The following is a 27999-nucleotide window of genomic DNA, read 5'->3' on the forward strand; positions in this document are numbered from 1 at the left end:
TATATAACATTTGTAATTGTATGCTCATATATTATAGAGGATAAATAATTTTATAATTTGTTTTCATTAAAAAATTAATTATGGCCCAAACTTCAAAATGAACTTTCAATTGCCAATAATTTTATATATTTACGAAATGTGTACTGTGAAGTATTCAAAAATGTACAAAAGAACACACATAGGAGAGAATGAACAAGCACAATGAAGCCAAAACAACATCATCATAGCCTTCAAGTGGCAATACAGCTCCCTAAGTGGCTAAATTATCCCCAAGAGAATCTCACTCAGCAGTGGAAACCATTAGAGCTTTCAAACATTTTGGGAAGTGCATCTATTGCCCCATTCCAAGCTTAATTGGCATAATAAATGTCAATTAGAGCTGCTTTGAGATTTTAAATGGCAAAACTCAAGTGAAGCTATGCATGTATAAATTCATACAAGACTTCTCCACAAGAAGCCTCTTCTAAGAGAGGCTAAAGAGTCTCTTCATGGGGTATTTACATTACCCTGGGCAATGTAAGCATTGGTACCTTCACTTTTCTCCAAGCTATCCTAAAGTATACCACATACATGGCTTAGTAACTGTTATATGTCTAATATAGCAGTGGAATTCAATTACTTTGCACGAATATATACAGAATTTCAACTATGGACCAAACCAGAAATCCCATAGTGAAAATGGTGGATAAACACCCTACCATCATCTGCATGCAAGCGTCTCCTCCCATCCCACCAGGAAATCCTTCCTAACTTTTTCTTACAAAGCTTAAAAATCAATATTCACCCAGGATGAATATAAAATAAAGTCTCTGTTTACTTTTAAACTTGGCAAAAAGCATTTTCTGTGAATAGCTGGTTCATTTCAGTATCCAAAGGAAAAGAAAAAACATCCACTGGAGTTTAAGAAGCCCAAGCTGCCAACTGTTTGAAACCATCGTCGTCTTCTTCAGCCCTCCTGGAAGATGCTGGAACATAAAAAGGAGTTTTAAAAATCAGTCTAGGTGAGGGGAGGAGAAAGGGGAAGGGGAGGGGGAAAATGAAGTAGGAGTTAACAAGTTGAACAAGAAATGTACTCACTGCCTTACATATGAAACAGTAACCCCACTGTAATTCACTTTGACAATAAAGAAAAAAAAAAAAAAAAACAGGTTCTCCCTGAGATGTTTATGCCTGGGCTGGCTTCAAACTACTCTCCTCAGATCTGAGACTCCTGAATAGCTATAATTACAGGTTTGGGCCAAAGGCACCCATCTATTTTAGATGTTTTTTAAAGAATTGTTCCTAATAAAATTCATAAGTCAAAAAAAATCAGTCATTAGTGTCATTCAGAGTTTCACCATAAAAAATACAGGTATCAATTACATTAAAAAAATACATTTATGTAAAGCCAGGTGCCAGTGGCTCACACATGTAATCCTGGCTACTCAGGAGACTCAGACCTGAGGATCAGGGTTCAAAGCCAGCCTAAGCAGGAGAGCCCGTAAGTTTCTTATCTCCAATCAGCCAGCAAAAAGCTGGAAATGGAGATGTGGCTCAAGTGGTAGAGTGCTAGCCTTGAACACAGTAGCTCAGAGACTGCACTCAGACCCTGAATTCAAGCCCCAGAACCTGTACCAAAACAAATTTATTTAATTAATCAAATATAAGCAAAGTGATGGTCCTCATTATAATTTGAAGGAATTATGGAAACCCAGCTAATGGTGCTGGGTATCAGACCTGCTCGGGACCGATGTGTGGAGGAGGGCATACTGGGCTTTCTAGCTGGGAGAGAAGAAGAAGGCACATTTGGAAGCCTGATATTTGTCATCTTCTGATTTAATTCCTCCTGCTCCAATTCTTCAAGCTCTGCCATCAACTCATCCTGAAAACAGGAGAAAGAAAGAATTACAGAGTTAACGTTTCAAGAAGTGGGTTTCCCTAAACACAATAATGAGAACATCTGCTACCCAATTGATATGTGAGAACCCAGTGAAATGGAATATTTATTTTAAAACTAAGTCTTTGTTGCAACACTGAGCAATGATTAAAAAATGAATATTTGAGGTTGTGCAAATTTGTTGTAGTTAATCTTATAATACTTCAGTAAACAGCCATTCAAGTAATTTGTGATAGCTGAATATATAATCTCCTCAGTTCCTGAGAAGTTTACACCTTGCCTGTCATTATTGCAATATGTTCTTTTCTCTTTTCCTGATGAGTATCCATGTAACTAACTGGAGAAAATAAAAACTTTATTGGATTAATGTTATTTAAAAAAATCCAAGCACAACAAAACCATGATGCATACAAAATGAAAAGATTCAAAGATACTGCGATTCCTTTGTAAATCATCTAAATCAATATAAATTGTGTTTGTTTGGGTTCATCAAACTCTTATTTCTTTTTATAAATTTGTTTGTTTGTATTCATTAAGCTCTTCTTTCTTTTCAACAGTGAGCCCAGGGTTTTGTTTAAAACTATTCCCTATCCAAACACCATATCCAAACAAAAGTCACTTGAGATAAGTAATTCGTATCTACTGAGCTCTGTATGTCTTTGGGTAGAGGTCAACTCCCCTCAGAAAGAGATTGGGATTCAAAACTAAATTGATTGTAGATGGAGCATCACAAAGAAAAACAACCTGGCCTTACAGGCCATACAAAAACAGGCCATGAAGCCAGGTACCAGTGGCTCATGCCTGTAATCCTATCTACTCAGGAGGCTGAGATCTGAGGATTGCTGTTCAAAATCAGTCTGGGAAGGAAAGTCTTTGAGACTCTTATCTCCAATAGACTATCAGCCCCCCCCCCCCCCCAAAAAAAGCCAGAGGTGGAATTCTGGGTTCAAGTGGGTTCAAGCCATAGAGCCTTATTCTTGAGCAAAAGAAGCTCAGGGCCAGCTCCCAGACCCTGAAATCAAGCCCAGTGCGAGCACGTGTGCATGCACACACACACACACACACACACACACACACACACACACACACACACCAAAAAAAGGAAAAAAAAAACTGGCCATGGGATGATTTGGCTGGCACATGCTATTATTTTGGCAACCTCTGGTCCACACTATTTTAAATAGTTGAGAACAATTGTCATTTTGTACGATTACATGGTGACACTTTATTTGCTAGATATATCATGTTTACTACCACATAAAAGCAGAAAAGTGAATTCTTTGCTGTGTTCCTGTAAAATTTGGAAGCTACTACTCTTGTGTGCTTTGAGTACCAGTGAAATTCACAATACAAACACCACCATTGTAATTATAATGTGCTTGTACTATTAGACTGATTAATTTAAATGGAATATGTGTGTTAATAATGCCACTCCAAACCTATCTTGTTTCACAGTCTTCATAATAAACAGAGGCAGCCTACCCTCTAATTTAGCAGCCATAGAGCATGATATGCCTATTCCTTGCAGTGACAGAGCCTGCTTTCCTTGTCCAGATGTATGAACACCAGATGCCTCATAATGGAGCCATTTATACTCTAACCATTAAAAGCCACTAACTTCTCATAATCACATGCTGGTTTTTTTTCCTTGATAGCTGAAAACTTAATTAGAAGGCTGTTTACCAAACTCTATTAATCTTTTCTTTAAATCAGAGGTACTAACACTCTATATGCCTCCTATGTGAAGCATGTTTTCAACAAATATTATTCATGCTAAAAGGGATAATACCACCTGAGAGATACTGTCACTTTCAGATCATAACCTACCTCATCAAAGCCATCACCAAATTGAACCCGTTGAGAAAATGCTTCTGAGATTTCTTGGGCGATATCCTGTTGCTCGCTGATGTCTTGCATCAAGTCATCTATTTTGTTCAGATCCCTGGCAAATAGTATTTTGTAGAAATGTTTTAGAATTCTAATGTACAGTAATGAATCTAGTTATAATCCCATATGTTAAAAAAAGAATCATCTTAACATAAATGCTCAGAGATTTCTGTAGCACAGCAAAAAGTCCTGATGGTAGTATTTATCAACTTTGAGTATAATTTGCATTTCAAAAAACATAATTCTGGGGGCTGGGGGTATAGCCTAGTGGCAAGAGTGCCTGCCTCGGATACACGAGGCCCTAGGTTCGATTCCCCAGCACCACATATACAGAAAACGGCCAGAAGCGGCGCTGTGGCTCAAGTGGCAGAGTGCTAGCCTTGAGCGGGAAGAAGCCAGGGACAGTGCTCAGGCCCTGAGTCCAAGGCCCAGGACTGGCCAAAAAAAAAAAAAAAAAAAAAAAAAAAAAAAAAAAAAAAACATAATTCTGTACATGCACATATATTTTTATTAAGTAAATACCCATTACTTTGAGAGTCACTCACCACATGACAAATTATTTTTTCATATTCATAGACCCATTTGGAAATTTTGTCTAGTAGGATGTAGGTAAAATTTAAATACATCCCCTTATTCGTCAACTCTGTAGATTTACCTGGACCTATAAGGACCACAATGACTAAAATTAACATTTTTTCTTGGTCAGTCTGAGGCTCACACTCAGGACCTAGGCATTGTCCCTGAGCTCTTTTACTCAAGGCTAGCACTCTACCCCTTTGAACCCCGGTACCACTTCCTTCAACTGCCCTCAAGGAAGCAGTAACTTTAGCAAAAGAATCAGGTAGCCACACAGCCCCAGTCAGGATAGACAGTGACTTCAAAGTCTGCTTCTGGGCTGGGCTCTGAACTGTTTCTTTCTTTCTTTTTTTCTTTCTTTTTTATTGTCAAAGTGAAGTACAGAGGGGTTACAGTTTCATATGTAAGGTAAATACATTTCTTACCCAACTTGTTACCTCCTAGCTTATTTTTCCCAAGCCTCCCCCTCCCCATTTCCCTCTTCCCCCAAGAGTTGTACAGTTGGTTCACACCAAATGGTTTTGTAAGTATTGCTGTTGCAATGGTTTGTCTTTTTATCCTGTTTCTTGATTTTTGTATTCCCTTTCCCTTCCATAGTTCCAATACACATATATACAGTATCCAGGGTACTAAGATCAGTTACAATGATAGCAGGGGTAAAACCATGGGAAGGGAATATGAGAGGGAAAAAAAGGGTACAGTTTCACATGGCATGTTGAAAATAACTACAACAATGATATACCATAACTTGGAGTTCATTTGGCTTAGCATCATCTTATGTGTTCCTACGGACATAGCTATTGAGCTATTGTTGATGGGAATGTAAACTTGTTCAACCACTCTGGAAAGTGGTATGGAGGTTCCTCAGAAGGCTGAACTTTTTCTTTAGTAACCTGAATCATTCCTCCAACTCTGGGCCAAAGTGATTGAACTTTTTTAAAAGTGACTATGTCCCTTGTTATTAAATGATCTAACTATTGAAAACCTGAGTCTTGTGGAACTAAAATTTTCTAAGCTTCTCTGGCCATATAAATTAGGTAAACTTAGTACTTTAACATATATTCATGTGCTAGTAAGAAATAATGCTTTGTCCAGGCACTAGTGGCTTATGCGTGTAATCCTACCTACTCAGGAGGCTAAGATCTAAAGGGTTTAAAGATGGTACAGGGAGAACATTTGTGAGATTCTTATTTGTAATTAATTGCCAAAAAGACAGAAGTGGAGCTGTGACTCATGTGGTAGTGTTAGCCATGAGCAAAAAGGCTCCCAGATAGCGTCCAGGTGCTGAGCTGTGTTCATGCCCCAAGACCAGCAGGTACACAAAATAATAATAAAAATGCTTTTTACCATGCTCCACTACCCTTTATCTCCAATCCTTATTATGTTACAATAAACCTATTTATTAAGAAGAGCATGGGACATGTATGTTAAAAAAAAAAAGTTAGTAGCTGGAAGTGAATTACTTTTGCCAAAGGAACAAAATGACATGATGTTGCTATGCTGTGGGAAAGGCTGGCATGGTGATATATTTCAGCATGCAGTTTACAGTAACAAGAGAAGATTTTGAGTTTGATAATGAATCTAATGATCTCTAAGCTGCCCAAATGGCAGCTGATTATTAGTGAGCTACCAAGGCAAGAAAAAGTTAGCAAGGTTGCCTTCACTGCCCAGCCTCTACTTTTTCTATCCTACCAAAATTTGTTGCTGTTCCTCGGATATCACTCTTGCATGCCTTCAGTCAGGATTCCATTATCAATATTTCACATTAGGGAAGGACCAGCCCCAAGCATTTATTTCCCGTTGCAAAAGTAAGCCAAATTGCTACCAGTTCCACTGCTAGGAATATTGATTATCACCTGATTATTTTTTGTTCCAGGAACAAAATGAGTATTCAATAACCAAAGTATCTCAATGATTATCTCCACATAAGCTAAGTACCATTTGTTATTTCCAATTTATAAGTAGAGAAACCAAATAAGGGTAAGACAAAGACATTTATCCAGGGTACAATCAGCTGTGCAACTGGGATTATAAACCAAAAAAAAAAAAAGATTCTTACTGAAGGCAAAAGGGAGGGAATGGGGAAGTACACAAATGAAGATAGGAAGGGGAAGAAGGCAGTCATTCAATGCATATGCTGTGGAAGCAGGAAAGTGAGTGGAATTACTGAGTTGGGAGAGGTGGGGAGGATGACGAAAGGGGTAATAGCAATAAAGATGCATTGTACTTATAAAGTGATATGTTGAATGGTGACCCCTTTGTACAACTAAAGAAAACAAAAATATAATTTAAAAAATATGAAATGTGATTCTTATCATTATTATTTTATGTAAGTGATTCCCAATATTAGGTAGAATGGGATAGGGGTTAAGGGCTTGGCTCAAGAGGTAGAGTGCTTGCCTAACTTACTGGATGTCCTGGGTTCAATCCCCATTACCAGAAATAAAAATTACTTGCCTTAAAACAAAAAGTACAAACCCTATTCTTGAGCAAGGAGTCAGGTTATCTACATTCTATTTAATATCTCTTTAGATTATTCTTAAAAAAATCTACCACTATCCTGTGGCTCCAAAACCCTCCCTGACGTTGGCATTAAAATCTTATTAAAACTATAGTATTAAATTATTTACAAGTGGAGTTCAGGGAACTGAGAAACACTGAAGACATTTCTTCTCTTGTTTTTTTTTTATTCTTCCTTCCCTCTCTCTCATTCTCTCCATCCCTCTCGTCCTCTTCCCCCCTCTCTTTCCCTTCATTCTTTCTTGCTTTTTGTCACTATAACCTGTAACCACTTCTGAGAAAGCAAGCCATTTAATAGATCAAAAAAGCCTCCAAGGAATGAGACTAGTTCTGCCCAAACCACCATATAATTTGTCTTCCCAACACTGCAGCAGTCACCAATGCAAGGAGAGTGGCTTCACTCACATGTTTTCATGAACTGCCTTCATGGCTTCTGTGGCGTAGCCCAGGTTCCTCAGCACCTCGGTGTTGGTGTGTGAGTTTTCCAGTGCTTCTCTCTGGAACTCAATGGTGGACAAAGTGCCATCAATCTGAGTAAGCTGCTTCTCAAACCTCTTCTTTCTCTTCAGTGCCTGTAATGCAGCTAAATGAAGAAGAGGTCACATTTGTAACAGAAAAGATCAAGACTCTCATGTGAGAGACTTTTACTCAGACTAACCAGGGACTCAGAATTCCTGTGTCTTAAGACAATGGGCATGTCCATGAACCCTGAGAAAGAGCTCTCATCTCATTGTAACTAAACACTCCCTTGACAGAATACACCATAGATGATGGCTCTGTGGATACTGAATTTTGGACAAAGAATGGTTAAAAAACTGGTATTAGAACTAGGAAATTGAAAGGGAATACCAAAATTGAGAGACACAGGGTAAAAAAAGAGAAACAACAACAAAAGCAATAATTGCAAAACTGTTTGGTGTAAGTGAACTGAACACCTCAGGGGGGGAAAGGGGAAGGGGGAGGGGGAAGGGGGGTATGAGGGACAAGGTAACAAACAGTACAAGAAATGTATCCAATGCCTAACGTATGAAACTGTAACCTCTCTGTACATCAGTTTTATAATAAAAACTTAAAAAAAAGAAAGTTTATTACCGAAAAACAAAGTAAGTATAGGGGTAAAAGCTATGCAAAATGAAATATGTAGAGGAAGGCAGTACCTTTATGGCCTGTTGCCTTAAAAATAAGTTTATTGAAACCCAGGGCACTACAGTAGCTTCTTTAAAGTTAGGCAGCTAGTGGCAGCTACAAGAACCTAGAGTTCTGAGCTTCATGTTTTTATCTGAAATGATTATAAAATGGCCATTAAGGTAACATACAACCCAGAGGGTCCATGAGCCCCAGTGCAGTTGGAGTCATACTTAAGGACTACACGGTACATGGTGAGAGAAAAGCATCACCTTTAGAGAAAGACAATCCAAATAATTCTCACATTCATTCTAACATGATAACCTTACTTGTATCCTCTGACTCGAGCACCTTGGAAGGCATCCCTCCACCAAAAAAACAAAACAAAACAAAAAACCACTGAAATGTCCATTTTTACAAAGCTTTAGGGAAAGTGCAAGTAAACATAGCAGCAGAAGGATACAAGCTTCATGAGAAGAAATAACTGAATGGATGTGGTAAAAGAACTTAAATGGTTTGTAGAGTCAAGAGAACAGTGCCCCAAGAGATTACTGAGAGTTAGCTCCTTCTTATTCCAAATAATTTATTTATTATTTCTAACTAACTCATTATCTTGGGCTGAGGATTTAGCTCAGTGGAAGACCACCTCCCTGGCAAGCGCAAGGCCCTGACTTTGGTCCTCAGCTCTAGGAAAAAAAAAAAGACTAACTTATTATCTCAATGATTTTTCATTGGTTCACAAAGACTCATAACTATTATATGTTGTGGGAGAATTTCACTAATAATCAAGATAGCTCTTTTTCTTTCTTCACTGAATACCAGAGGATTGGCCACCACCATGAATATGGTAATTATCTAGACTAGGACGCTCAAGACCCACAGAACTACTGCAGAAGAACTGAGCTGAGGCTAGGAAGTTACTTCCCATAGTCTTTCAGTAGTGAACATGTCAAAAGTTTAATAATAATTCTCACATTTTTGTAGGTAATCTGTTTTGTGTCTGCTCTAGAAATATTTAAGATTTTTTTGCCTACAAGATAGGAAATTTCATGAAGCATGTCTAGGCATGTGTCTTTATTTTTTGTCTTTTTGCAACTAAGTACTTGGTGAGTACTTTCAGTCTGAAGATTCAAATCTTTGTTTAATCTGGGAAAACAACATTCTATTATTTATTCTATTACTTCTTTCTCCATTATTTCTTTCTCTATTATTTTTCTTTCTCTAAATTGTATTGTAAAGGTTACATACAGCGGGGTTATAATTACATAAGTCAGGTAATAAGTACATTTCTTTTTGAACAGTGGTACCCCCCTCCCCCATTTTCTCCCAGCTTTTCCCCTCCCAACTCCTTTCCTCCCCAAGTTGTGTAGTTCATTTCCAACATAGTGTCTAGTGATATCATTGCTGAGTTGGTTAACTCTCTGTCCCACCATTTCTGGGCTTCCCCTTCCCCTCCCCAAATCAGAAAAACTTATATACAAGACAAAGGATGTATTCACTGCCTTACATATGAAACTGCAACCCCTTTGTACATTACTTTGACAATAAATAAATAAATTTTAAAAGACAAAGGGCACATAAATCAAAAAGTGACAAAAGAGAATGTAAACTGAGGGGGAAATAACTGCAAACAGTACAATTAAAAAGCTCTTGCCTCTATTTCTAGGAGTCATACGCACATAGCTACTGTTGCTCCAATATCTCTGTCTACCTTCTTTCAAAATCCCTATTTACTTTTATTTAACTATCCATACCAAAAACTGCTTTCCATAGCCATCTTTTCCTTTTACTTTCATTTAAAATCCCTGTATGACAGTGGGTCAAAATGAGAGGATGAAAGATGAATGGAGAGGGTGAATGAGGATAAATAAGGTCAAAGTACTTTATATACATATTCAAAATAGAACAATGAAACTAGTTGAAATTGTTTTAAGAAGGAAGGATAAGAAGCCTTGATCAAAGGGGTGAAAAGGATGGGGACATTGTCCATGTGAATGTTACAAGACACCCCACTGTATACACTAGTTAAATGTACTATTAAAAATCTGGCTGGGAATGTGGCTTAGTGGTAGAGTGCTTGCCTAGCATGCATGAAACCCTTGGTTCAATTCCTCAGCACCACATAAACAAAAAAAGCCAGAAATGGCACTGTGGCTCAAGTAGTAGAGTGCTAGCCTTGAGCAAAAAGAAGCCAGGGACAGTGCTCAGACCCAACTCCCAAACCCCAGGACTCCCCATCAAAAAAAATCCTTACAAGATAGACAATTGGCTATTGGTGGACCCTATCATCTACTCTATTCATTTATTTCTGTCTTTATGATCTGTGTCTTAAAAGAACATGTTGACTTGACTTTCCTGTTCATGAAACTGTTTCTTACCCTTTACATGATTCTTGAGATTATGATTTTAATGTGTATGAACTTTCCCTTGAGTTCTAGTTACTGAATTTCACAGCAGTATTCTTATCTCACAGATGCAATAGTCTCTAATCTCCCCACAGATGCTAGCTTAAATTTCATTTTTCATATTTTTTACTTCTGACATTCTCTGCTATTTGGTTCCATTATTTCATTTGTCTTTATGCTTCTTTTCCTTATAATTGCCTTTCCTCAAAGTTCTGATCTTCTATTATAGGTTCATAGCTATCAATGAAGGACTATATTGTAAGTAACTGTGTATCCTGTTGTTATATGAGCCAGTTTCCACTGAAGCCTTCCTCCTGGAATGGAGGGCTGCTTCTGACTCTATGTGAGAAGTAGAGTCAAATCCCAGCAGGCTGGCTTTCTTCCATGAGAGCCATGTACATCACTAGCCATTCCCACAACTGTTGTAACAGGCTTTCCCTTGGGTACAGAATAATTTCACTTCCCTTATGAGTGATGACTTTCATTCTCACCCTCCTTAGCCATTTGGAGGTCCACAGTTACCTCAGACTCTGCTCTCACTCCCTCTTTAGATACAATTTGAGTCCTTGCTAAATAATATTCATATTTTAAATATGCAATAGTTTTTGTTTACTTAACCAAAATGTGCTCTTTTCTTGAGAAAAGGATTGAAGCATTTTTAATCAACTGGTTCCAAGTCTTTTTGACAATATTGCCTTCAAAGGATTCTCACCACATTAATGACCAAAGTGTAAAGATTTCCTTCACCACACAGGGAGAATGGCAAGCTCCCACTCTATGCTGTTATTCTGCCTGTGGATCCAGAGCTATTGTATCTGTCACATTGTGCTACACTTACTATAAAATCTATTCCAATCCATGTCTCTTGTGGCTAATTACAAGTCCTTTAAGCAAAGATGGAACATCTTACAGCCCTGTTTCCTCAGAACCCTGGTCCAGTTTCTAGCACATGGTCAACAAGATACATTTTTTAAAAGCCCTAACACTCATTGAGCATTTTCTACAAGTTAAATTGTTATTGTTCTATGTGTTGCATGCATCATGTGATTTATGCCACTAAGCTCTCACAGAAACCTAAATACTACCATCAGTTATTGTACAGAAGATGAAAGAATATTAAATCAATAAATGTACATAGTGTATTTTCTGTGCATAACATAGTAACAGCATGGCACAACAGAAAAGAGTAGGTATGGACTTCAAGGCCAGAGTACAAACCATCTTTTAAAGACTTAATATATGGGTGGTGCTCTTAGGCAAGTCGCTTCTCTGCTCTGATTTTCAGTTGACTGCTGTGGAAGTGGGGATTATAACACATTATTAGGATTAGTGATAATTTATAACTATTTTATATAGTCCTTATATTTTATTTTAGCAAATAAATACTATCATCAATAGCAGTAACTTAGATATCATTCTGAGCAACACTGTATATTTTATTTTGGACAACAAAACAGTATCCATTTTTCCAATTATACATCTTCATCAATGCATCTGCATCAAATGTAGCTCCTCACTATTTTTCCAGGCAGGTTCGGCATATACTGTACTGTACAATTCCCACTGACCCAAAAGTTTTTGTTGTTTTGTCAGCCCTGGGCCTTGAACTCAGGGCCTGAGCACTGTCCCTGGCTTCTTTTTGCTCAAGGCTAGCACTCTGCCACTTGAGCCACAGTGCCACTTCTGGCCGTTTTCTACATATATGGTGCTGGGGAATCGAACCCAGGGCTTCATGTATACAAGGCATGCACTCTTGCCACTAGGCCATATTCCCAGGCACCCCCCCTCCCACCGCGCCCTCACCAAAAGCATTTTTTCCTTCAAGAATTTTAAGTCATCCAGTGAGAAACATATTTCCTAGTAGAAGTCAAGTATAGATGACTTTTTTGAAAACCAAGAAATAGAGCTCAGTATAAAAGAAGCTTCACAGTCTAGACCTATATTTAATCCTGCCATCTAATAACCTTGGCATGTAATAACTCTTGATGTATGACATTAACTCTTTTTCCTGATTTTTCTCTCACCCGAAAAATAACCACCATACTTAGCAGGCAATAATAGAACATTGTTCTCTGGAGTTGTTTCCTTTCAAACCTGGGTTTTGCAGCCTGGAAAATGGGAGTAAAGCATTTGAAGTGCATAGTACAATGCCTGGCACATCCTAAGTGAAAATGAAACATTAGTGTCTTTCATTATTGCTGTTTCCATTGTAGATTATCAGAACCCTGAGGAGAGAGTGACAATATGTAATATCAGCCTGCTAAATGTTATCAATAAGTTCTGGGTTGGACCCAGTTTTAAATGCCTGTGTTAACACATGATTTCTACTTTTCAAAGTATTTGAGTGAAATGTAAAAATTCACCGACCATTGTTTGTGGGTCACAGTATAATTCCCATTTTACAAACTGCCTGTCAAGCAGGTTATAAAGGTAAGTGAGGCAGAGAGATAATCAGGAAACAATTTCCTTTGTTTTCTCTCATGAGTTGAAGAAAAATGTTTCTCTACCATAATAATAATGACAAAGAACAGAAAAATGCCAAGGTAGAAAGGAATGGCCTCAGTCTCACAATCTCAGGGAGTTAAGAGAATGAAATATGGCCAGTGACCCAGGAGCATAAGCCTGATCTAATGGAAGCAACATTACAGGCTCTAGTGTACAGCTACTAGCAGACCTGCAGGCCTATGGTCCTAAATGTCTGTCTTTGAAAGAAATAAGGAATCCGGATTTCCATGCAAAATTCCCAGTTTATTTTTCTTTCTTTGTTCTTGTGAGACTAAAACCAGTGACTTATGCATAGGTGAATCTGACCCCAAGACAGATGACATTTGCTGTGACTTCCTGGCATATCAAGCCTCTCTCAAACGTTAAAACAAGGCTCTCCCAATCCAAATCAACAAGAAGTATGCACTTCCCTCTGTTACTCTTTCTTACATGGGACAAAACTGCCACTGATAGATTTTGTGTTGGTTGCACCTTGACATTGTTTCCTAGTGAATAATCTGGGAGAGAAGCAGCTGTATTTCTCACATGCAAACCACAAATCCTGACAATCAAGCATTGTTCCTGATTTAGCAAACCAGAGCACTTTTAGAACCATGAAACTAAATCTATTTAGAAGGTCTAATTCAATTTTCCAAACTCCTGCCAATGCTTTTAAGCAGCAAGTAAGATTTGGACAACCTTCTTCCTAAAACAAAGAATACTATTGTATTCTTTTGAGGTGGAGAAACAGGGAGGGTTTTTGTCTCCTCCCATAATAGTACATTCTTTCAGCAGTGGAGTTTCAGGAACAATGTTCTTTATATACTCCTGTTAACAGGATAGGTGAAGAGACCTTCCTGCAGCCTATTGAGGATTGAGACTGAGGTGCAAGAAGTGTTCACTCAGCCTTAAACCAATCCTACTCCAGTATGCTGTCAAAGGAAGAAGGCTTTCCACCATCTACACAGAATAACTTAAGATATCAGAAAAGAGTTGCAGAAAAGAGTTACTCATAAAATCCGTAGAATGTCTTGGTTTTTAATGTCATTCTGTTGTTCTTCACTCATCCAAGGTATGTTAATATGTACATTGTTAATCCATGAGCTGGCAAACAGGAAGAACTTTTAAGGCACCACCACATCCAGTAAATACAGACAAACCTGTTTGTGAACTATGAAACTGAATACCATAGCTCTTCTCCTCAGAGAAGGGTGACCACTAGACTAGGACTGAAAGATGAAGCTCTGGGAACAAAGTCTGATTATGAGAATGATTAAGAGATGGATGTCATATATAATTGGTTGTGTCCTCTTTGGCTTTTAACTGGGCAGTCTTGTGATCACATGCTCCTGGAGGAGCTTCAGTGGAAACCTAGCTTTTAGTCATATACAGATCACCTCATGAGGCAATATCTTCTGTTGTGGCACATGTTGTGGCATAAGGCACAATCTACACACGCATCTTTATAAGCATTTTATAAATAGTTTGGTTCAAAGTCATAGGGTATATTGGAAGTAGCTGAAGAAAAAAGTGCTAGAAAATGGTTACATCCATTTTGGCCTGGGTCATCCCATTCTGAATGTCCCTGGACTTCTACACTTTCCAGACATACTCTTCTTTCATTCATGTCATTCATTTAACAAGCATATACTGAAGAATCACCATATGTCCAGCAATAATAAACACTGAAGGACAAAGAAACAAAGCAGCAATCTCAGAAAGGCAAAATATGAAATCAGCATTCAATCACATATGCATTATTGTGCAAATATATATATATTAGGGCTGGGAGTGTGGCTCAGTGGTAGAGGGCTTATTTGGCATGCTTGAGTTCCTGGGGTTGATTCCCAGCACTCTCAAAATAAAAAACATATTGTAAATACCTATTATGCTATAGGCACAGTACCCAGGGATATTAATATGCATAAAGTACATCTTCTCCTCAGATAGTAGAGGAGATGTACAGGAGAATAATAAGAGAAACATATAAAGTACAGTGGGTACTCAGAGAAAAGTTAACGTTCTCTGTAGGGTAAGAAAGGCTTCCCAGAGATCAGGCAATGTCATTAGAATCTGGTAACTTTCTACACATACATTCAATATACCAGTCAGTAAAATATAGCACCTTTCGCCTACTGCAAATCTCATACCCATGTGAAGTTTCTGACTGAGATATATAAGCAACCAGGAACTATAAACCGTAAGAAAAACCAAGCAAATCATACCAGCTTACCATACCAGTTGGATTTTATATATAACCTCCATATTTTCAAGGGTCTCACCAATATTAAATGTCAGAAGGAAAATAAACAGGAACCTAAGAAAAGACTGGAACACAACAGTGACATACGAGATATATAGGTCAGACAGATGCCTGAGAAAACAGTAAAAGGAAAAGAGCCTGGAGAATGTAAAGAGGTGTTCTGAGCAAAGAGCTTTTGGAAGTGAGATACTGCTATAAGTGAGTCAGACTGAATTTTACACTGAAAACACTTTGCTTTGTGTCTAGTTAATATTGTTAAGAAGAGAAAAACAAGGTGACCAGGGCCCTCTCCCTTATTGGGAGTGACAGAAAATGGACACAGGAAATGAAAGTTAATTTCCAGCAATGATTTTCCCATCTTTATTCTCTCCTCTGAAGAGCTTGCCATTAGTTTTGAAGATGAGCAAGTTTTTCCTGCGAGGGTATCATGCAAGGGAATATTAGAGAAGATAAATCTGGAAGAGGAAGTTCATGACCCCAACATGCTATCAAGCGTGAGTTATCAAAAAAGGAAGAAATATTGGCACAGACTTATTTAAGTACTGGTGAAATTCTCATCCCCAGCAATTAATTGCTTCAGAGGTCAATTTCTAAGTAAGTGGAAGTAATATGCTATTAAAACAACATACCAATATGTTAATTAAAATCTACTTGATATTCTTTGTAAAAACTCAATTAATTGTTTGACGCAGGGCAGAATACATAATGGATTGAACAAATGAGTTTGTCTTACTTGCTACTGGTGGTATCCATAACCTCACAAATTAGTAACTTTCCTGCATGTGCTATCATTTAGAATGTAGGGATAAAGTGTGAAAATGAAACCAACAAATATTAACAGAGAAACTCAGAAACAGCTGGCTAGACATGTACTTATAAACACAGTGTGTTTGATATGTATTTTATATACCTATATGCCTATCTGGTATGTCTCTATCTTCTACTTGTAAAGAGAGATTCCTTTTTTATACAAAGGAGCAATATTTGGTATTAATTTTTTATTATCTTTAAGCACTTGAATAAAGGTATTTCATTCCAATACACTCAATTTATATATACTCAATATATATAACTCAATACTCAATATAAATATACTCAATTCCAAAATATTCAATTTATGAGTATGATGTGTCTTGATCAATGTCATTTTCCCCCATCTTTCTTCCCCTTATCTCCAAACCTCACTCTTTCCTTCAAGTTTCCTGGTTCACTTTTCACATATGTATACTGAATATTTTGTCTATATTCTCCCAGCCTTCCAAGGCAACAATATCTGACAGTACTATGTTTGGGACATGTTGATGTCTCACCACCTGAAGTTATGGACCCACAAACTATACCCCCAACAACCCTTCAAGCTTCATTCCCCATGATTCTATGACTATTCTCCTAAGAATTTATGGTAAACAAATCTTGGAATGACTCAAGGTAACTATTAATATTTTATATTCTTTAGAAATGCTACTTTTAAACTGATATACTATATTTTTCTTTAAAGTAGGGTAGTTTTTATATATAACAATTTTCAAGGTGCTCACAGCATGATTTAAAAAAAATGTGGATTCTTGCTTATGTTCAAATTAGTTTCAGATATGCATAGTTTTCTTTGCTTTTCCTTTTTTCTTCAATTAACACAATAGGACTGGGTTAGGATGTTATCTCTGGTCAACCTCTCAGGTTACATTTATTCTCCCTCTATAGGTACTAAAAATCAGAGAGAAGTGGGAATGTAAATAGCACTGTTCACTGAGCAAAGCCTGTTGAACAACGTTACTGCTACAAAGACACACCCATTATAACTACATAGCAGAAAGCATTTTGGGAAAAGCCACACACGTACACCAAAAAAAAGGTACACTAGATATTATTTAAATTTAGCATAAAATATCCAAATTGCTTACCAAATACTTGGCTTCATAACTTTCTTCCTATAAATTTCTTTGCAAGTCTAACATAAATTTGCACACTTTATTTCATTTAAGTTATTATTGGTGTTGAATTTTAATTTTTAAATCGAGTTTTACTTCTTACTCAGGATTGCTGACTTTTCATAGAAAAAGATAGATCTGCTTCTCTTTGCCTGTAATTTTCAACTCACAGTTCTTGCTTGCTTGCCTGCTTGTTTCTTTGACTGTGTTTTCTTTTGTGGGTAGTGATTACCATGTTGTGTTGGTATTTTAGGCTCTATATTACTAGATTGAGGCAGAGACAAGGGAGGGATGGCAGCAGGAGCTTCTCCCATCCTAACAAGGTCATCTATCTTCTCACTGGCAATACCCACAAGTTAGAAATGCCAGAGAACAGAACATAGCAGCAGCCGACAAGGTTGATGGTACATTGCAGAAACTCCTACTGCCTTAATGCATGACCTTATCAGCTTCTGAAGGGTCCCAGCACTTCTCAGCAGGCAATTCTATATGTGTATCAGTTGTCTGAGAGAAGCAAGCAAATATCAATCCTGAAAAAAATTATTATTGAGGAAATCACTTACTATGCCCAATCCATTGTATTTAAGCCAGACACTTGCTTTGTTTCTTCTCCTTCTTCAAATGTTTGAAGCAAGTGTGTGCTTGACCAAATTATGCACAGAATAAGTAGAAGAAAAAAATACCAATGTGTAAGCATACAGTTGAAGTACTAAGCTGGCTGATTATTTTAAATGAGAAAGTGAAAATGAATCTTCAATATTATTTATTGTTTGAAGTATCTGTAATTTTGCCCTACATACATATGTAGTTAAGCTTGTTATAAAATGAACACTAACACTTATCCATGCATGGAAGTCAGAAACATGACCTCCAAAGCAAAGAAACTCTAAATTCTGATGATTAGATACTTGTCCCTATGTAGCATTAGCTAGGCCATATATATTTTTCTGTTCTTTTGAAGATCACCTGAAGTAAACAGTTCTCAGTGCTGTGAAACACACTAAAAATACTAAGTACACTGTGAATGAACTAACAGTACTCTTCTGTATAATTTCTCAAAAGCACACAAATCCTGTGACTTTGCTACAGTCATGGTGTCAGTAGTAAATGTTCTACTTTTACCTTACTTTGGCTGATTCAATAAACTGCAGATTTGTATCAATAAAGGAAAATTAATTTATTTTCTTAAAGTTAATATTTCCCAAAATTCAGTACTTAACATGTTTGTGAATTTAAATGACCAATGGTAATAATTAATGCTCAATAACATTGATCCAAACCCATGAAGATGGGGGACAAAAGGTAAATGTGTTATATGACATAAGAAACTCTGCTACAAGTAGCCAGAGTGCATTAATAAGGTATTAAAACCTGTGCCATACATACCTGAAAGAATGATTCCAGAATAGAAATATTCTATACTCTTGAGTTTGTTTCTGAGATGTTAGAAAGGGTCATGATTACTAGAGACAACACAAGTTCCCAAAGGAAAAATTCCACACTAATATCATATGCTTCTTTTATTTGTATGTAGACCCAAGGAAAATCCATAGACCATCTACTGGGTTTCTATCCTAAGATAAAGAAAAATCATCCAGAAAGACCTGAGTGCTACCATCTTAATGTTTACCCTCAATTTTTTGAACAGACTCTCCCAGTGTGGCATGTCTGTCTGACAACACTAGCAGTTCTTAAGACAGCATTGATGAAGACATGAACCCCAGGCATGAGAAAACAATTTGGGTTAAGGAATAGGATTCACAACGTATAGGGGGCATTCTTGATGAAGAGTGAAAACAATGAATAACGAATATGACATGGGTTAGAAATGTAGGTCAATTATATTCATATGTGATGAGTAACTAGAACCCCAGGCATGAGAAGACAATTTGGGTTAAAAAAATAGGATTCACAATGTATAGGGGGCATTCTTGATGAAGAGTGAAAACAATGAATAACGAATATAACATGGGTTAGAAATGTAGGTCAGTTATATTCATATGTGATGAATAACTAGACTCGTTGTGTGTATTGAGTGTCAATCTGTCAAATTGGCAGTCATGCCTTGGCTTGACCCTAAATGAAGCATTATTGCTGTCAGGCAGAGGCCATCTTGGAATGCATTCTGTAGTGGTATGCCTTGTGTCTGTCATATTTAATATCTTAACAAATATTTCTATAACAGAAAAGGATGATTGTGTCTGATTCAATTGTTTAAAATAGTTCACATAAGCCAGGTGCTGGTGGCTCATGCCTGTAATCTTAGCTACTCAGAAGGCTGAGATCTGAGGATTTGGATTCAAAGCCAGCCCAGGCAAGAAAGTCCATGAAATGCTTATTTCCAATTAATCACCAAAAAGCCAGAAGTAAGGCTGTGGCTCAAGTGATAGAACACTAGTCTTGAGCAAAAATGCTCAGAAACAGTACCTAGGCCCTGATTTCAAGCCCCAAGACTGTAAAAAAAAAAACACCTCAGATTAAATTGGAATTAAAAACCTTTAATTCTGATGTTCAATAGGAAGAAATAAATACTATATGTGAGCTTAATAAACTAATTTAGATGGGAGAGTCTAGTACTACAAAATAAAAAATTGTTGGCTGGGTATGGTGGGGCATGTCTATAATTCCAGCTAGTTGAGAGGTACAGATAGGGAAAAATTACAGGGCTGGGAGGATTTAGCCCAAGCCAACCTTGGGCTAACTAGCCCCAACTGAATTATAGCTGAGTGTAGTAACACACATCTGTGATCTTGTCTATATAGGGAGGTATAAATAGGTACATCATAGACAGAAACTGGCCCTGGGAAAAAATATGAGATCTTATTTGAAATATAACTAAAGCAAAAAAAGGGGCTAGAAGTGAGGTACAAATGGTAAAGTGCCTGCCTAGCAAGAATGTGCAATTCAAACCCCAGTATTGTGAAAGAAAAACAAAATAGTTGTCATGGTAGAATTAGAAGTAAAAAAAATAAATTTAATTAAAATAAATGGGGGGAAATTAATCTGACCAAGAGTTTTAACTCTAAATGTAGTAAAGAGCTGGTAAGTGATGAAGACATGTAAAAGTTTGTGCAGACAGTCTGTAGATAACAGAGCCAGGACAATCTGTGCCTGCCAATGTGAATGAGAATGGAAGTTTACATAGGATCCTTGCCAGGGAGCAAAGTGAAAAGAAGGCATAGGAAGCTAGAAGTTTCACAGCAGCAGCTTAAACCGGTGTGGTTCCAGGGCTATGTATAGGTTTTAAGCTCCCCTATGCAAGGTGAACACCCAAAGAAGCATCTGAGGCAAGGGAAAAGAAAGTGAGGGTAGAAGTTGACAAAAAGGATCTTAAAATCGATTCATTGGTCTATTTCTCCAAAATAGAGAAAGGCAATTGATTAGAGAGTAGGATCTGGCCTAGATAGTGATTAATGCTCCAAGTATAAAACTGATTTTTCTCTCCAAAATACCAAATATGACATACAGTAATTGGATTACCAAAGAAAAACAGAACAATATATGCTGATGTCTGGTTGTCATCTGAATACTGAATAAACCTTAGCCCCTCTGTGATCAGTGTGAGTTATGAACCATACAAACAAATACAATTCACAATAGCCAAATAGGGAATTGACCTAGATGCTCATCAGAAAGTGAACGAAGAAAATATGGAATATGTACTGTGTTGTAACTATGACAAAATACTTGGGGGAAACAATTTGAAGGAGGAAAGTGTGATTTCAGAGGTTTCAGTTCATGATCCAGAGCCTCCATTATTTTGGGCCTGAGGTGAAGCAGGACAGCAAATTACGTGGAATATGAGGAAAGGAGAGTGACTCCCCTCACGGCAGCCAGAAAGAAGAAAAAGAGAAGAGGCTGTGGGCAAGATACAACCTCCAAGGGCACATACAAATGGACACACACCTCCAACTAGGTCCCACTTCCTAAGTTTCGATCATCTTCCAATAGTCCATCAAATTATGAACCCATGAGAAGATTAATTCATTGATGAGTTCAGAGTTCTAATGGCCCAATCACTTTCCCAAAGCACTATGTCTGAACAGTGCTTTACTGAAGACCAAGTCTCCAATACAGAAATTTTAGGGAGATACTGCAGATCTAAAGCACAACATGTACACACAGGAATTTTGGTCAGTCATAAAGAGGAATGAAATTCTGTCATTTGCAGAAAAATGTGTGAAACTAGAAGACATCATTAAGTGAAGCAAGCTTAACAAAGTATTTTCTCTCTAATATGAGAATATGAGAATTAAGAAAGATGACAAAGAGGCCAGACAACTGTAATCCTAGCTACTCAGGAAGCTGAGATCTGAGGACCACCGTGCAAAGCCACCCAGGCAGGAAAGTCCAAGAGACTCTTATCTCCAATAAATTACTTAGAAAAAGCCAGAAGTGGCACTGTGGCTCAAGTGGTAGAGAACTAGCCTTGCACACAGAGAGGCTCAAGGACAGATCTCAAGCCCTGAGTTCAAGCTCCAGGACAAGAAGAAGAGGAGGGGGAGGGGGGGGGGAGGAGGAGGAGGAGGAGGAGGAGGAGGAGGAGGAGGAGGAGGAGGAGGAGGAGGAGGAGGAGGAGGAGGAGGAGGAGGAGGAGGAGGAGGAGGAGGAGGAGGAGGAGGAGGAGGAGGAGGAGGAGGAGGAGGAGGAGGAGGAGGAGGAGGAGGAGGAGAAGAAGAATCTAGATAGAAGTCAGAGAAGGGAAGAGTGGACTCACATGCTATATGCATCTATAAAGTTATTGCAATGAAACTCTCTCTTAATAATGTATGGTAACTAGTAAATAAAGTTTCAAAAAATTAATAGGTAGAGTTTAAAACTCAAGGACAATTTTACAAATAAAGAACATGTCAATAATAAATTCACAACCCTAAGATCCATATGAACTTCTCTAAAAAACTAACTCAGGTAGTTAACGAATAGGTTCAGTTGGCCAGAAGTTCTTCAAATATGTGTTCAGGACTTATCTGAGCAACGTCGAGTTGATAGTCCTCAATTGAATATCTGAATGATGACAGAAAAGGGAGAAATAATGGGAAGAAAACAGGGTAGAGATGAGTTTCTCCAATTCAATGGCTTGTTTCATTACAGATCATAGGCTTCAAGTGTGGTGGGGGTAAGAATCATTGAGCAGCTTGTTCAAAGTTCAGAACTGAATCTTACCATACAACATAGTGATTAGAATAGACACTTGCTAATGAGCATTTTAATAACTACAGAAAGGAATTCTAATGCAGGGAATCTGGGAGTCACATTCAGTGAAACTCTTTTCAGAAAGGAGATCACCAGGTAAGCTGTATTCCCCAGGGGACTTTCATCAGGATCCTGTCATTCATGGCCATCTCATTTTATCTGAGACATGAATTTGCTCTCACTGGTTTGGCACTCCACTAGCAGCCACTCTGTGGTTCTCAGGACAAAGATGTCTTTCTGGACTGTTCCTGGTGTAAGAGCAGAGGAATTCAACTGAGACAACTATGATATAAAGCTAAAGCATGAGCCTACAGGGGATATTCCATGGAACTAAGAGTGGAATTGTAACTGTGCACACAGTGTCCCTCACAGAAGATCACGTTAGCATCGTGTAATTGTAAAACTGACTTCATCTTTGTCAACTCTCAGCCTAGGCCTCTAAGTGTGATCCTTTATTTGTGCAGAGGATACTCTGCCTTACAGCCTATCCCCAACAGTCCTGGGCTCCATGTCTAATTCTGACATGGAACCAGCCTAGTCATCTGATGAAGAGAAAGAATGGCCGTGCTACCAAATTTCACAGAAATCAGGTGTAGTGATCCTAAGGAGGGCCTTTAGCAAATATGCTTTGTCTCTATCTCAGCATGTTCTTTCTGTCAGCTCACATCACATGTACAGTAGGCTAAGGCCCACTGATAACTCTGGATTGGAGTCCCATAATTACATATTTGGAGTTGCTCTTCCAAAATATATGTTTGGACAAGGCAAGCAGCAGGCAGGATGATGTTGAGGGGAGAAAGAGGCACACAAAGCAGAAAATACAAGGCAAGTCTCACTGTCAGGTCACACAAGTGTGTCAGAAGCATCTCATCAGTCTCACAAAGGATGGATCCAGTGAGCAAATATTAGATTTCCTCTAATGGTGTGAAAGGGAAAAGTTGAGAAAAGAAAGACCTGGACAAGTGCCTTCCATGAAAAGGCTTTGTGAAGGAGATGGAATAGATTATCCCAGAAAAACAGTTTGGGTGAATTAATAGGCCAATTACAAATAAATATAGACATCTATAGATAGATAGTTGGATGGATGGATGGATGGATGGATGGATAAACAGACAGACAGATAGATAGATAGATATGCCATGGGCTGACTATTTATAAAACACTAAGTTCTGTTCACAATACTGACACATTCTCACAATGCTGAGAATCTATGTTATCACTTCCATTGTACAGACAAGAAAATTGAAAATTAGACAGTCCAACTGACTTGTCACAGAGCAGCTAAGTAACCATCAGAACCTTGGGCTGATGCTGTGAATCCCAGGTGCTTATATAAGAATTTTATCAGAATACTTATTACAGAAAAATCCCTGTGTCGATCTACCAAAGATATTATTAAAGACCTCAAAACTGGAACCTCTTACATATACACAGAAAGAATGGCATTGCCCCATTCATAAGGAAATGGAAGGACTTGGGAAAAGTTATACCAAGTGAAGTGAGCCAGACCCAAAGAAACATGGACTCTATGGTCTCCCTCATAGGGAATAATTAGCACAGGTTTCGGCTAGTCACAGCAGAGGATCACAAGAGCCCAATAGCTATGCCCTTATGAACACATAAGATGATGCTAAGTGCAATAAACTCTATGTTATGGAAACAAGTGTTATATCACTGTTGTAATTATTTTCAACATGCCATGTGAGACCATAGCTTTTTCTGTTGATGATCCTCTTGTATCCCTTTCCTGTGGTTGTCCCCGCACTATCACTTTATCTCATCTAAGTACCCTGAGTACTGTATATACTGGTATTAGAACTAGGGAAGGTAAAGGGAATATCAAAATCGAGAGATAAAGGATAAAAAGACAAACAATTGCAACAGCAATACTTACAAAACCATTTGATGTAAACCAACTGAACAATCCATGGGGGGAGAGGGGAAATGAGGGAGGGGGAAACAAATTGTACAAGAAATGTACCCACTACTTTACGTATGAAACTGTAACCCCTCTGTATATCACTTTGACAATAAATAAGTAATTCTTCAGAAAAAAACTGGAACCTCTTAGGTACATTGTCAAACACTAGTGCAGCAGGAAAGGTTTACAATGTGCTAAGATAGTCTTCAGCTCCTAAGGCCACTAGCCTGGCAAATCAAGAGTCCAGCTTTGCCCTATTCCAGGAAAGCATGCATCTATTCATTATCCATAATTACAATGAGGTAAAAGGGTCAGGAAGCATTGGGAAGAGCAAGAGAGAAGTAGGAAAAAAAATCAAGTGATATATAAGCTTGCTCCTGCACAAAACAAACACTAGTTACAAAGGAAGGGTTACACTAAATAACATACATTTAAAACTATCTCTGCTACTCCTTAATCTATAACTAAATTATAAATCTTGCTGAAACTATTTCTTATTTTTATACCAAAGGGCCTTGAATGTCAAAATAACATAGTTGTTGCAAAACCAGTTTGGTTGTGTAAACTAGGATTCTTTTTGATAGAGGATAATGATAACCCATAAAGAAGCTTAAGGTAAGAATTAGCTACTCCTGTAGTACCTGGCTACAAATAATAATGTACCCTAGTTTCAGACTGAATTCTGCAACCACATATAAAATGGCAAGCAAGCACAACAACTTGTCAATCTGTTGCATGGACTCAACAAAATTCCAGCTCTATATCTTTCAGGTGATCAACTATACCTTTGAAAGACTGGCTGAGACAGACAGGACACTCTGAAATATGGGCTGTCCTATGCAAGGTGTGCTCAGTTAAAAATCCACCTGAACCAATGGCCAAACACAGCAATGATATCAAACCTCAGATAACAGGTTAATGCTAAGCTAGTTAAGCACCTAATAGTTATTTTTTATCATCTATTCATACATGGGAGATAAGAACTTTTCATTAAACTATGTCAGGTAATTCCATATGGTTGGAAACTTTTTATTTCACCAATGAGATCCATCTTTTAACACTTCTCATGCTCATTTTAAAGTTACATATTTTACCAGAGAACATAGCAGAATGTTGTGAAAGCTTCTGCTATTGTAGAGAAACAGATCATTGAAAAACATAGTATGCAGGGTATGACTTTCAATGTTATGCTAGCTCTCCGTCCAACCAGTATTTCTGACAACATGTTAGCTGACCAGCTAAAACTTCAACTGGCTGGGCACTGGTGGCTCGTGCTTGTAATCCTAGCTTATTCGGGAGGCTGAGATCTGAGGATTGCTATTGGAAGCCAGCAGAGCAGGAAAAACTGTAACATTCTAATCTCCAATTAACCACTGGAAAACTGAAAGTGGAACTGTGGCTCAAAGCACCAGCCTTACGCAAACAATCTCAGGTACAGCACTCCAAGCCCTGAGTCGAAGCCTCACAACTGTCAGAACAAATAATTCAACTGCACATGTATTGTGTCCTACTAGTGATAATGTATATCATAACCATTTCTAACAATGGCATTGTGTATCACAGGAACAATTTAGTACCAAGAACATTAGGCTTCATTTTACTACCTGTGTGAAAATAGACTCAGTGGCTAATGGAAGATATTAACTTAAATGTATATGAAGTTATTTATTTGGAAGATATAGTTACATTGACAGTGCTTGCAATGCAGAGGTCTATGACTGAATCCTTCACATAGTTTATATTACAGATGCCCTCAGCCTCTGCTCACTCCCTAGCCCATTTGAAAACCAAACTTGAACTAATACACAGTGAAGCTCCCAAAAATAAATAACATGAATGAATGAATGAATGAATGGATTTTCTAACACCAATTGTTTATTTCCTCTTGATACTTGCATCAGTAGCTTCCCTAATTTAAGGAAGTTACCATCATCTGTCTTTAAGTTTTTATCTCTATTTTAAAAAATCAGCTTGGGATATACTTTTATGCACTGTCAATTGCAGAACATTTCTGAAATAAAATCCCATATAACTTTACACTTTATTCATGAAGGAAAATCTAAGTTTTTACCAGTTTCTAAAGCAAATATTCAACTTTTTCATATCTTTGAACCAATTTTAACTCAAACAAAGCTGTATGTACATCCAAATAGGTGCAAAAGGGAAATACTTCACTAAGCAAATATCAGCATATCAAACCTAAGAGGAAGGCACAGTGACAATGACCAGTGACTTTTTCACAAGTCACAATGGCATGGTCTTTGTTTAAAAACTGAGTTTTAATGACCTCCCAAAATATTTTCGGACATAAAGTAGAAATAGAAAGCAGTATTTAGCTTCACAACAGGCTAAAATGGAGCCAAATGTTATATGCAATAAAAGAGAAAAGTAAAACTTGGCCTTTTCATTGCCAGTGTTTATTACTGACAGTCAAAGCTTTCAAGGTCAACTCCATAAACATGATTATTCTTTTGCAGGAAAATAATGGCAGCCTCTTATAAGATAAGCTAAATGTTCCAAATCTCCATTGTAACTGAAGAAGGTGGATTTGAGGGGCAAATATTTGGGGTTTGGTGGTAAGGAGAATCCTGTACTGCCACTTCTATTTCTGGGTCTGTCATTGACCTGGTATTATAGAAGCAAATCACCTCATCTTCCTACTGTTTTATATATATACATATATGTATATATATAATATAAATAAATATAAATATAAATACTATATAAATATAAATACTATATATATAAATATATATACTATGAGTGTCCTTTGAATCTACTTCTATAAATAGAGTAATATGGTGAAGAAACAAATTAACCCTACCAAAGAACAAAGGGTTCAGGGTGCAGCAGGAGCTTGAAGACTCATTACTGAGTCAAAGTCCCTCCTGTGTGCTAAAAGCAACTTAATATTTAATTCCTTGGTTTTTATTTTTAAAGACTTGGAACAACTAAACAACTAAAATTTTCAAGAGCCAAGGAACAAGATACAAAAAATATAACTATTTTAGAATATTTGACACAGGGAATTTGCACACAAGGTAAATGTGTGATTTGGCATATAAACATACAACAGAAAACTCGATGTTTAGTGCGAGGATCAAGAGGATGAACTGGGATACAGGAGCAAACTCTAGAAAACTCAGTCTTTAAGATGAATTCCATTTACTCGACTATTTTTGAAATTCAAAATAACTGCAAAAGCTAATCCATGAGGGCTCAACTGTATCACATTTAAAAATAAATCTTAAATAAACAAATGCCATCTAGAACAGTAAGTATATGAGCCAGAGACAAGAAAAAAACACCAGTAATGCTTGGGATTTTCATCATGGATTTCTCAAAAATAATTTTGATTCCTTTAAATGTTCCATGAAAATAATGTCCATCTTTATTACTGACCTTTGGGGGACTGCCTCGTATTTTGCCCACCCAGGAAGTGCCTGGCTCATCTCACCCCAATCCCCCGGGCCTGGGAAGGGGTCATCAGTACCAACCAACCAATCAAGTGCCTGGCACTTGAATGCTGTGGGCCAGTGACCCCTAGGCAAGGTCTGAGGAGGTGGGTGACAACCCCAGCCTGAGGCTTCAGTGGAGCCTACCTCTCTTGTCCTTCGTGCCATGTTTTTTGGCCAGAGCGAGTTCTCTCTGGATTCGATTCTCCAGGTACTCTTGTTTCTTCCCCAACATCTCCTCTGTTTCCCGTAGTCGGGCCAGGGCCTCCTGGGGGTTGGGAGCAGTTCGGCTCTTGGAGGAGCCTCTCCCTTTAAACAACTTGCCCAACTTGCTCATGGCTGTGAAGTTGGGGGGCGCGCGCGGGG

The 27999-nt window shown here is 37.8% G+C and overlaps 1 protein-coding gene across 1 annotated transcript; it reads right to left on the reverse strand.

The window, feature by feature from the left end:
- Nucleotides 1-43: 43 nt before the first annotated feature.
- Nucleotides 44-27981, reverse strand: Chmp4c (charged multivesicular body protein 4C). The gene is made up of 5 exons (XM_048358628.1): nucleotides 27781-27981; nucleotides 7265-7442; nucleotides 3704-3818; nucleotides 1717-1861; nucleotides 44-965 (listed from the first exon to the last, which is right to left on the reverse strand). Exons 1-5 carry the CDS (start codon nucleotides 27968-27970, stop codon nucleotides 901-903), a joined length of 693 nt encoding a protein of 230 aa, XP_048214585.1. The 5' UTR covers nucleotides 27971-27981; the 3' UTR covers nucleotides 44-900.
- Between the last annotated feature and the right edge of the window lie 18 nt (nucleotides 27982-27999).

This window comes from Perognathus longimembris, chromosome 12 (assembly GCF_023159225.1).
Source record: "Perognathus longimembris pacificus isolate PPM17 chromosome 12, ASM2315922v1, whole genome shotgun sequence".
In the NCBI taxonomy this organism is placed as follows: Eukaryota; Metazoa; Chordata; class Mammalia; order Rodentia; family Heteromyidae; genus Perognathus; species Perognathus longimembris.